General features: G+C 36.7%; 1 protein-coding gene across 1 annotated transcript in view; it reads left to right on the forward strand.

Moving 5' to 3' along the window:
- MARCHF5 (membrane associated ring-CH-type finger 5) overlaps window positions 1-12,860 on the forward strand; it is a 63,522-nt gene that overhangs the window by 11,131 nt on the left and 39,531 nt on the right. Inside the window, exon 2 of the mRNA XM_069099231.1 lies at window positions 12,066-12,268. Within this exon, the coding sequence (XP_068955332.1) occupies window positions 12,066-12,268 (203 nt within the window). The remainder of the gene's footprint in view (window positions 1-12,065; window positions 12,269-12,860) is intronic.

Consider the following 12,860-nt stretch of genomic DNA (forward strand, 5'->3'; position numbering starts at 1 on the left):
TTATAAAATACTTTCATTTAAATTGGAAATGGTTAGAATCCTTTATGGATTTCCAGACAAGAAAATAGATGAATTGTCACTGAAATACAGCTTGTCTGATAATCTTTAAAAGAGCTGCATCCTTGGAGTCAGAGGCCCGGGGTTCAAAACTCAGTTCTGCCACTGTGTAAGTGATCAAGTCAGCAAGCATTTATTGAGTGCCTACCCTGTGACAGGCATTGTGATGAAGGCTTGGGTCAGGGTGCTGACTATCAAAGGAGAGAAAGAGGCATACACACAAGAGAGATTGTGGAGGTGCAGTCAGTAGGCCTTGCCAACAGATTGAGTATGGGAGATGAAAGAGTGGGGAGTTTAGGATTGCCTTTAGGTTGTAAGCCTGGGTGACTGGGAGTTTGGTAGTGAAGAGATAGTATGGATATACAAATTGAACACAAACTCAATCAAGAGGTATTAAGTACCTACTGTGTGCTAGGTATTAGATTAAACTGTTGGTCATACAAAGACAAAAAGGAAACATTCTCTGCTTATGAGGAACTTGTTTTCAATCAGAGAAGACAAATATATGCAGAATAAATACGAAATAAATGCAGGGTAATTTAGGAAAGTGGACATTAGGATCATAGATTTAAATGAAAGAGACCTCAGAAGCCATCTAAACCAACCCCTTCATTTTAGAGATAAGCAAGTAGAGGTCCAGATATGTTAAGTGACTCTGTCATACAAGTTGTTATTGTTCAGTCATTTCAGTCATGTCCGACTCTTCGTTACCCGATTTAGGGTTTTCTTGGCAAAGTTACTGGAGTGATTTGCCAATTTCCTTCTCTAGCTCATTTTATAGATGAAGCTCAGGCAGACTTGAACTCATGAAGATGAGTCTTCCTGATTTCAAGGCCAATGTGTTCCATCTAATGTATTACCTAGCTGCCTATTGCCACACAAAGTAGAAGTGACAAAGGCAGAATTTGAATCTAGGTTCTCTGATACCAAAACCAGTATGCTTTCCAATTGTACCCACCAGCCTCTTGTCATACAGCTGAAATCAGAGGAAGGAGAGATGAATAGTATTGATTGGTTCAGTCCCCTAGGAGGGGTATTAAAGCAGCTATTATACTGGTCACTGTTGTTCAGAGGACTGCTATCCTGGCCACGTATCCAGGACTTAACAGAGACCCTCCTCCAGTACTTCTCAAACTATTTACCCACTGCTAGTGATTCATGGAGGTACAAATAATATTGCTAATAGAAACTTAGAAACCCTTGCTAAAGATTACTGTTAGACAATAACTGTATACCTTAAGTGGTATTCTCATAATTTTTATACTTGAAGACAAAGGATTCAGAAGAGACAGTTAAGAAATTGAATGAATGTTTAAGAAAATGATGTCTTGGGGAGGCTAGGTGGTGCAGTGAATAGAGCACTGGCTCTGGAGTCAGGAGGACCTGAGTTCAAATCCAGCCTCAGACACTTAACACAAAAACTAGCCATGTGACAATGAGCAAGTCACTTAACCCCAATTGCCCTCGAGAAAAAAAATAATAAAAGAAAATGATGTCTTAACTTGATGTCTTAGCTTGTTTTGTTGGACCTTGTTTTCAAATATAGGAATGATAGGTTTCTGTAGCTGAGTAGGTGTGTATCTAATAAATAAATGCTATTAACATGTTTACTTGGAATCTTTCTTGCAAGTATAGTCAAGAAGATTTCAAGAAGAAATGAGAAAAGAAGACTGAAAACTACCTGTTATGTTACCTGTATCTATAATAGAGAAAAGTTACAGTGTATTGAGAAGAAAGCAATAGAAATTCAGAAGTTCACATGAGGCAGAATCTAAGAAAAGAGTTAGTAAAATCCATAGCCTTAGATGTTTATATATAGATACACAAAATATAAATAAAAAAAGCAAAATTAAATAGAAATCCTAGTATAAGGAGGCAAATTTGGGCTTCTAGTATCAAGTAAAATAACACCCATGACTCAAATATGAATATGGAAGGGTATGTGCGCTTTATTCAAAAGAAACAGGATTGATAAAGGACTAGTCATGAGAAGAGTAGCATTGTATGTTTTTATGAAGAATTTGAGAAACCAGAGGGGGCAAGGTCAGTGTAGACAGAATAAGCTATATCATAGATTTAGACCTGGAGTATTACTGATTGTATTGCAGGCCATGCGCACAGAAAGAAAAATAGAATGAGAAATTAGGATAGATCGTAAGCCTAGTACAAAGACAAGTCAGCAACGATTTATTAAACATTGGTATATGCAAGACACAGCTCTAAACACAGGGAATAAAAATACAAGCAAAAAGAAAGACATACCTGTCCTCAAGGAGCTTACATTATAATAGAGAAATTACTCCACATAAATGGACTTGAAAAAGATCAGGGGAGGTACCCAGGCAAGGACTTGGTGGTGAAGTCCAGAGAATGGAAGATGGCTAACATGGATCCTTTCTCAAAAGGAAGGTTCAAGGGCAACTCACCAGTGAGAGAAGGGGTGACAAGGAAAAGACAGCTAAGTGTGATAGTAAAATCCACAGAATGAATGCACAGGCATGATAAAGTAGTAATAGGGAACTTGAATTATCTGGAAACTTGCTGGAGAATGCTCTCTGCTTGAACCAAAACATCTAATAGTTTCTTTTGACTGGTCTTTATTATAATTTCATTGTTCAAAAGGTAGAAAAAACAAAAAAGGGGAAATTCCATTCCAGATCTCATTATCTTTAAAAAGGAAAAACTGGGGGCGGCTAGGTGGTGCAGTGAATAGAGCACCGGCCCTGGAGTCAGGAGGACCTGAGTTCAAATCCAGCCTCAGACTCTTTAACACTTAACTAGCTGTGCAACCTTGGGCAAATCACTTAACCCCAGTTGCCCAGCCTTTCCCCCTCCAAAAGGAAAACTGGTTCTTATGGTAAAAGGGATAATAAAGGACTTTTGGAGAAAGGAAATCTCTCCATCTTAGACTTGTGGTAGAAAATAGATGATGGAAATAGTCTGACATAAAATAAAAAAAACCAACCATATATGATCTAATTCAACAAATATTAGGTACCTTCTGTTTTGTGAAGATATTTCACTAAGTCCTGGAGATTCTAGCACAAAATGAGGAAGGGATACTACCCTCAAGGCATTTATATTCTAATGGAAGAGGGAAGTAAGGTTAGGTAACTTACTATGGGTGAGGGTTGATGTGGGGGAGGGGTGTTGCGTACAAAAGCTTGGCAAAGTCTTGTAGGAAGAGTCAAGAATGGCGAATGAATGAGTTGAAACTGGTAAAGCTCCAAATGAGTGGAAGCTGATCAGTAAAGCTAAATATAATAAAAAGGGGGTGTCTTGGGGGCCTGGTTTTCTTTTGGAAGGATAGCTATATTAGAAAAAAAAATCAGAGAAGAGATGAGAACAACAACGTAAATGGGTTGATGGAAGACAGAGAATGCAGAACTGCTTGACTTACTTAAGATGATCTTTGAATTGTAAAGGATAAAAATGGTTAACAGGGAGTTCATAGCCAATGGTAATGAGAGGTAGTCATGAGAGAATGTAGCTGCCTTTGAATATGAGGTCTAATCACCTATTTCAGATGAACTAGATCCCAGAATACTGACAAACTGGAAGATACATTTGCTGAACCATTGTCACTGCTCTTTAAAAAAAATGATAGAATAGGGGTGGCCAGTTAGCACAGCTAGTAAGAGCACTGGCTTCAGTGTTGGGATGACCTGGGGATCAAATCTGGGCTCAGATACTTAGCACCACACCCAGAAATAACTGGCTGTGTAACCTTGAGCAAGTTACTTAACCCCGATTGCTTTAAAAAAAAAAATGATAGAATAACAGAGTTGTGCCCCAGTACTGGGTAAAAACAGATGTTCAGATTTCCAGAAAAGGGGAGGGAATAGAGTCTGCAACACTATAAAATAAGTGAGTTAGACTTCATTTCCTGACAAAATTCTAGAACATGTTGATAAAAGGATGATGAGTCAATATCTAAAAAGGGAATTAGAGGAAATCCTCTCTGTGTGGCCTTCTCACCATGGAAGTTCTACAGCTTGCTCCTCTGACTGGTAAATTCCTACCAGAACCTCCACTTGGGAGGCAGTATGCAAACCAGTCATGCTCACTCCTTCCCTCTTCTCCAGGCTCTGCTTCTGCCTCTTTTTTTTTTTTTTACTTTTATGACTTTTTTTTGGTTTATTTTTAGTTTTCAACATTCATTTCCACAAGATTTTGAGTTAGAAATTTTCTCCCCATCTTTTCCCTACCTCCCATCCCAAAATAGAAAGTATACTGAATACCCCTCCCCCAGTCTGTTCTTTTTTATATCCCCCACCTTCTAATTTTCTAGTAGGGCAAGATGGATTTCTATACCCGAGTGCCTGTGTATCTTATTTCCCAGTTGCGTGTAAAAAAAAAAATACAAAAAAAAAATTTAACATTTGTTTTTAAAACTTTGACTTCCAGATTTCTTTCCCTTCTTCCCTTCTCACCCACCCCCACTGGGAAGATAAGCAATTCAATATAGGTGGTACATGTGTACTTACACAAAATGTTTCCATAGTAGATACATTGTGAAAGACTAACTATATTTCTTTTCATCCTATTCCACCCCCTACTTATTCTGTTTTCTACTTTGATCCTGTCCCTTGTCAAAAGTATGTGCTTCTAACTACCCTCTTCCCCAGTCTGCCCTCCTTTCTGTCATCCCTCCTCTTATCCTCTTCCCCACTACTTTCCTGTAGGGTAAGATACCCAATTGCATGTGTGTGTTATTCCCTCCTTAAGCCAAATTCAATGACAGTACAATTGACCCATTCCCTTTCTGCTTCCTATTCTTCTCCTCCATTGTAACAGTTTTCTCTTGCCTCTTTTATATGAGATAATTTACCCTAGTCTATGTCTCCATATCTCCTTCTCTCATTATATTCCTCTCACCTCTTAATTTTATTTTTTAGATATCATCCCTTCCTATTCAACTGATCCTATACCTTCTGTGTATACATGTACACATATTCACATATGTATATGCACTGTATATACACCCTCCTGTATAGACATGTATGTATGCATACATATATATTCCCTTCAACTATCCTCGTACTGAGAAAAGTCTCATGAGTTGCAATTATTGTTTTTCCATGTAGAAATGTAAATAGTTCAACTTTAATAAGCTCCTTATGATTTCTTTTTCCTATTTACCTTCTCATGCTTCTCTTGCTTCTTTTATTTGGAAGTCAGATTTTCTGTTCAGCTCTGGTTTTTTCATCAAGAATGCTTGAAAGTCCTCTATTTTATTGAATGACCATATTTTCCCCCTGAAGCATTATGCTCACTTTTGCTGGGTAGGTGATTCTTGGTTTTAGTCCTAGCTCCTTTGACCTCCAGAAAATCATATTCTAAGCCCATTTGAACCCTTAATGTAGAAGCTGCTAGATCTTGTGTTATCTTGATTGTGTTTACACAATACTCAAATTGTTTCTTGCTGACTGCTTGTAATATTTTCTCCTTGACCTGGGAGCTCTGGAATTTGGCTATAGTATTCCTAGGAATTTTCTTTTTGGGATCTTTTTCATGAGGTGATCAGTGAATTCTTTCAATTTCTATTTTGTCCTCTGGTTCTAGAATATCAGGGCAGTTTTGCTTGAGAATTTCTTGAAGGATGATTTCTAGGCTCTTTTTTTGATCATGGCTTTCAGGTAGTCCAGTAATTTTAAAAGTATTTCTCCTGGATCTATTTTCCAGGTTAGTGGTTTTTCCAATGAGATATTTCACATTGCCTTCTATTTTTTCATTTGTTTGAATCTGTTTTCTAGTATCTTGATTTCTCATAAAGTCATTAGCTTCCACTTGCTCCAATCTAATTTTGAAGTAGTTACTCTCTTCAGTGAGTTTTTGAAATTCCTTTTCCATCTGGGCAATTTGGTTTTTTTAAGGCATTCTTCTCCTCATTGGCTTTTTGGGCCTCTTTTACCATTTGAGTTAGTCTATTTTTTAAGGTGTTATTTTCTTCATTATTTTGGGGGGATCCCCTTTAGCAGGCTGTTGACTTGCTTTTCATGATTTTCTTGCATCCTCATTTCTCTTCCCAATTTTTCATCCACTTCTCTTACTTGATTTTCAGAATCCTTCTTGAGCTCCTCCATGGCCTGTAACCAGTTTATATTTTTCTTGGAAGCTTTTGATGCAAGAGTTTTGCCTTTGTTGACTTCTTCTGGTTCCATGTTTTGATCCTTTTTGTCCCCCAAAAAGGATTCTACGGTCTGATTGTGCTTCCTCTGTTTGCTCATTTTGCCAGCCAATGACTTGACTTTTGAGCTCTTTGCCATAGTAGAACTCTGCTTCCAGAGTGGAGAGAGCTGTGTCCTAAATCACTGGGGTTTTCGCACATGTTTTCAGAGATCTGAGGAGGGTGCCCTGTCTATAGCCACCACAAGCTCTGGTACACTGGCATTTCTCACCCCAAGACAACAACCCAGATCCAAGCAGGTCAAAGCAAGAGTGATTATCCTCTGAATGGTAGCTTGGTCCCCCTATGATCTGCAGGCCAAGAGCTCTAGAGGCAGCCATGTAGCCGCAGTTGTAGCCACAGCACTTCCGCCACCTCTTGCCCCAGGACTCTTCCATCATCCAGTTCCAACAGAGTTCCCCACTGACCTTTTACTTTGTCTTTGGTGTTTACATGCGGGACTGTGCTTGGCTCCAAGCTTGGTGCAGTAGACCCTTCCTGTCGGCCTTCCAGGCTGGCTTCAGTGGGAGATTTGTTTCTCTCTGTCACTTTGTGGGTTCTGTAGCTCTAAAATTTGTTTAGAGTCTTATTTTACAGGTATTGGAGATGGTTGTGGTGGGAGCTCACAGAATTTCCTGCTTCTGCTCCACCATCTTGTCTCTGCCCCTGCTTTTGACTCTTCAGACTTCTCTACCATTAGCCTATATGAGTACTTTTGATGGGGGTTGGGGGATTGAGGAGTTCAGGGAGTCCAGGAACCCCAATAACTAGAGTCCCTGTAAAGCAGTCTGGACTGAATTCATGGACTCAAGCATTCTCTTAAGTCAAGGGGGCAAAGATTTATTGTTGTGCTTTATAGCCGGCAAGAGTTCTTAGGAAACCTACAATCTTAGAGGGGTGCAATTAAAGTTTTTATAGGATATTCTGTAGTAAAACCTGTGCCAAATATTCTAAATAGGTGAGTCAAGGTGGGATTAGGGAGGAGTTAAGGAGTGATCATTTCTTAAAGGAATATGGACTTTTAATATCTACTGCGCAGGTGTATTGCCCAGAATTCACTGGGAAATAGTCCAGGGGGGTGCTGCATGAAGGTGTGGTTTTAGACTTGAAACATCACTGAGTCAGCTAGTGGTCAGGGCTGACCAAGCTGCCACCTGTCAATGTCATGTTTGACAAGATGGATGTTGGGAGTTTAGTATATCCCAAGCTAACAGGATTGATGGATTCAGGATATATATAATGAGCTAGGGAGTTACTTATAGATAATCTAGTGAAAGATTCATAGGTGCATCTTGTTATTGTACCAAGGGGAGATAAACATTTGGTTAGGGTTTGATCATGTATGGTTGCTAGGCAGAGTACTGGCACGAGGTGAAGTGGGCAGAGATAATGCTGTGAGGCTAGGGAGGTTTGAGGCTAGGGAGAGATGTGATTTTACAAACTGGTGTTCAAACCCAAGCACCCCATCACTTTCATTCCTCTGCTCTTTCCCACCTTCCACTTTTCTTTTCAGGTCCATTTATGTGGTGTTTTTCCCACTGGAATATAAGCTCCTTGAGGATAGGGACTGTCTTTTTGTTAGTATTTGTATTCATAGTGCTTTATGGGTTTATCTTTCTAGTGCTGTCAATGAATAGGTCTTGCCAGAATAACCTTATTCTCTTTTTGACAGGTTTACGAGAGTAACAAGTATAAGTGCATTTGTAACTAGTTGAATGACTGTACTGAAAATTAATGATTCTTTACTTCTTCGCAGTGTTTCACACTGTTTATCAGTATCTTCTTTCTGGTTGTTTTGTACCTTGCTATGACGGCGTCCTAGGCACTGGAAATACAGATACAAAAGTGATCTAGTCTTTGCCTTCAAAGTGCTTATATTCTACTTAGGGGACATACCATGTTCACAGATAAGTAGATGCAAGACAGTTACAAATGAAGTATGAAGTAATGAAGGTGGGGACAGAGGGGAGGAGAGTGGTGCACTAGCAACTGAAGAAATCATAAAGAGCTTCTTGAAGGAAGTAGCTCTTTAACTTATTAACCTTCTGGAAGCCTAAGGGCTCATAGAAAGTATAAATAAGAAAAGAGAGCATTCATGTAAATATGACATTAAGGTAGAGAGACAGAGGGTGCTGAGTTAATAGATGACCATCAAGGTGTCAAACAAAGATGGTAGAATTTTCAGTGAAAAGAAGGATTTTCTTCTTTTTAATCTCCTTTATAAATCTCCCCCACCCCAGTTTCAGTTCATTTCTAATTACCTTTACTCCAAAAAAAATCTAAATTTTTGAGTCTTAACAGTTTTGACATTCATTGTAATCCAACCATTAAAAACAAGGTTGTCTAGTATAAATTGAACAAATATTCATTTAGTTGAGTACCTGTGTGCCAGATGCTAAGGCATAGCTAAAACCCTAAAGATTTTTACAGTTACCTATTTAACTCTGATAAATAAAATGACCAGCTCATCAATCATTTTTCTCACATAGAGCAGTTGGAGAATTAATCTGAAAAAGAAAAACACCAAAGTTAAAAATGAAGCCTGAGTTTTTTGAATACAAATTGAGATTATATCTTAATACACCTGAAAAAAATCTATCCAAAGCCATACCTCTGATTTATTTACAAAGAGGAAGAATTTGATAGATCCTGTGAGGACAAAAGAGTGTAGCATTAAGTAGGAGGACTGTTAATCATGCACTTATAAGAAGAAATGGTTGTGCAGTGAATAGAGAGCTGGGCCTGGAGTCACAAAGACCTAAGTTTAAATCCAGGTTCAGACACTTAATAGCATTGTGACTCTGGGTTAATCACAACCTTTTTGTGCCTCAGTTTCCTCATCTGTAAAATGGGAATCATAATAGCATCTGCCTCACAGAGTTGTCGTAAGGATCAGATGAGATAATATTTGTAAAGAGCTTAGCACAGTGCCTGGCACATAGTAGTTGCTACATATATGCTAGTTATAGCAATAATAATAACTGTTATTTTCTTCTTTTTAATGAGGGAGATGATTTGGAAGAGAAAGGGACTAGTAATAGTAGTGTAGCCAGAAAAAGAAAGAAGTTATTGACAGATTTTAAAAAGAACAAAAGAGAACAGAAGGGAAGTCAAGTAATTAAAAAAAAAAAAGTAAAGCTCAAGTAATAATAAAATGTTATTGTTTTTTTCCCCGAATTCATGTTTTAGCCAATTTATTTACTTGCTTATTGAGATAATTGTTTTTTGCTCTATTTATTTCAAGTCTGCTGGTCTGTTTGCTCGTTGAAGTAGAACTTGGTAATATGTAATCAACTAGAAATGTATCTTTAAGATAATTGTGATATAATATAAAGACTACTCAAAACAATCATGTTAAGATTAAAAGATTTCTATTGTATGAAATATTTATAGATACCCATGCTTTTCATTTTTTCCCATGAATGCTTTTTCAGTTTGTGTAATGTTTTTTCAAAAATGTATCAGACAGGGGAGATTCTAGTACCAGTTATGTCACTGTATGACTTTGGGCATGTCCCTTAACCTGCTTAGACCTTACTTTCCTTGTCTATAAAAAAGAAAGGAATGGCATTGGAGGTAATAGTTTTCTAAGATCCCTTCCAGTATAGAAATTCTTTAATTTCTGTGTAAGTTTATTCATCATAAGCATAAGTCTCTTCTCTAGTTAAATCTTTTGACTACTTTATGTTAGGTGGCATTAATTTCAATGTTAGTTAGCAATTTTCCCCCCTACAATTACCTGCCTCCAGTCATCGCTGTTGGATGATTCGAGATATTTTTGGATATTTCTTAGCTTTTTGTCATGCTGTTTTCTAATTGGATTTTATAGATCAACAAAGACACCCCAGACTATAAAATCTCCTAAAGAAGAGAAGACATATTAAGTAGAAATAAGCTTAGCTCCTTTTTCTATTCATTCTCCATAATCTTAATGAAGTAGGGAATTGGTTACAAAGTTATTAACAGAAGAGGAGAAGCCAAGAGCAAGGACAAACCTAAAAAACATGATAACCAGTAATTGAGAATTTACTGTATCTCCAGCATCATTAAATGAGCCATTTTCTCTACAGATGGGCTTGATATCTCACTGTATTTTGTAGATAGATTGTATCAGTACCTCACACCCAAAGTACTTCAAGATCTGAGTATTCTATAAATAATAAAACCAAGTAAAAAGACTAAGGAAATAGAAGAAAATGTAAAATATCTCATAGCAAAAACAGTTGTCCTGAAAAACAGATCCAAGAGATATTAGGAGCCTAAACAAAATATTTCAAGAAATGATAAAAGCTGCCCAAATCTCTTAGAACCATAAGACAAAGTAAAAATAAAAATAGAAGTAATCCATGGGTCATCTCCTGAAAGAAACCTCAAAATGAAAACTGCCAAGAACCATATAGCTAAAACCCAGAGATTCTAGGTCAAAGAAAAAAATAACTGCAAGCGGCCAGGAAGAAAGACTTTAAGTAATGAGGAACCATAGTTAGGATCACAGAGGATGTAGCACATACCACTATAAAGGAATGGAGATCGTGGAATATAATATTCCAAAAGACTGAAGAGATAGGTTTGCAACCAAAAATAGCCTAGCAAAACTGAATATAATCTGACAGGGGAAAACATTAACCTTTAATTAAATAAATAGGCTTGTAAGCATTTCTGATGAAACCATAGTTGCATAGAATCTTTGACATAGGAGTTGGGAGAAACATAAAAAGAAGCTATTTTTACAGTGGCAACGAATTGAAACTTGTGGAGAGATGCCCATCAGTGGAGGAATCTGAACACTTTATGGTATATAAATGTAATGCAGTACTGTTTGTGTTGAAAGACTTGTGCAAACTGATGCAGCATGAAGTGTAGAATCGGAAAAACAATTTATATACCATGACAACAGTATTGTAAAAGCAAACAAGTTTGAAAGACTTAGGAACTCTGATCAGCATATGACTAACCATGACAGAGGACTCATGATAAAACATGTTATACCCATTTCTGAAGTGGTGAAAGATGCAGAATGAGACACTGTTAATGGGTTTTTTGTTTGTTTCATTTAGCTTGGTGTTTCTTGGAGATGGCAAATATGGACATGTGTTTTGCTTGACTATGTATGTTTGTGACAGATTTTGGTTTTCTTTCTTTCTCAGTTTGAGAGTGAGGAGAGAAGACAAATTTTTGCTGATTAAAAAAATAAAATTTGAAGGATAAGTATTGGTAGGGAGGGGTATTGAAAGTTTTCACTATAAGAAAAAATGAAAAATGGTCATGCAGCCTGGTATAATGGAATGAATGCTGGACTTGAAGTTAGTAAACTTAGGTTCAAAGTTCAACTCCAACTTATTAACTATGACCCTATTGATAAATCATTTAACCTCTCTGAACCACTCCCCCAGGTGTTTTCATTTGTAAAATAGGGATAATACTTAAAATCACAGGGTTTTTGTGAAGAATTTCAAATACTATAATGCTTCAATATAAATGTAAGATGGATAAAGGTAATAATAATAATTATTATTACTCTTTTATTTATATATCTTATCTTTGTCTCCAACTAGATCATAAACTTAAGAGCAAGAATTGTGCTGTCATGGTACTTTTTTTTTCATCTTTGTAACTACCCAGTGTCTAACATAGTAAATGCATATAAAATGTTTGAATTGAATTGGTTCACCTAAGGCAATATAAATTTTATTTCATTATGTTGTTTATTCATCATTTATTAAGTCCATTTTCATATTATTGCATATAACTTAAAAAAATTCAGCATAAAGACTCTTTAGTGTTTTACTACTCTTGCTAATGTTCTAATGTATGGGTTTTATTTTATTTTAATTTATAGAAGTTGCTGGGTATGTTTTGCTACTGATGAAGATGATCGAACAGCTGAATGGGTGAGACCATGCAGGTGCAGAGGATCTACGAAATGGGTCCACCAAGCTTGTCTACAACGCTGGGTAGATGAAAAACAAAGAGGAAATAGTACAGCACGAGTGGCATGTCCTCAGTGCAATGCAGAATACTTAATAGTATTTCCAAAGTTGGGTAAGAGGAACTATCAGATTTGAACATAATATCTTTAAATCTTTTCGTGTGCATGAATCCTAGGGAGCCATTTTAAATAGAGTCTATAACTTAGCACATTTTCCTGTAGCCACTTTGTACAGCATTCTTACTTGAGAATCGTAAACATTTTTTTGTGTCTGTGATTCATAGCATAATGCAAACATATCCCTAAATACACATTGTAAGCATTTGTACTAATCAGATGAGAAGAGGAAAAGGAATTTACCTATTTGATCATAATTTAGTAAAAGAGCTAAAATATGTTAAAACTTAAATAATCCCTCTCTATCTGATGATATACAGTTGGGGGAAAGGAACAATAATGTTCTCTTTTCTTTTTCCTCACCTTCATTTTAATATTCTACTGCTCATTTTTATGTTCTCTCAGTCTGTTAATTATTTCACATTTGAAGGATTGAGATTAATATGGCTCAAGTTTAATTTTTATAAAGTTTTTAGAAAAATTAATACTCAAACTCACCAGATTCTTATCTTTCAGTTTTTTTTTCTTAAAAACTATTTCTTTTCTGGGAATTAGGACTACAAGACATGACTGAAACACCTTCAAGAA

Source organism: Petaurus breviceps, unplaced genomic scaffold, assembly GCF_028583685.1.
Source record: "Petaurus breviceps papuanus isolate PSGF00001 unplaced genomic scaffold, PetGlider_PUasm1.0 37, whole genome shotgun sequence".
NCBI lineage: Eukaryota > Metazoa > Chordata > Mammalia > Diprotodontia > Petauridae > Petaurus > Petaurus breviceps.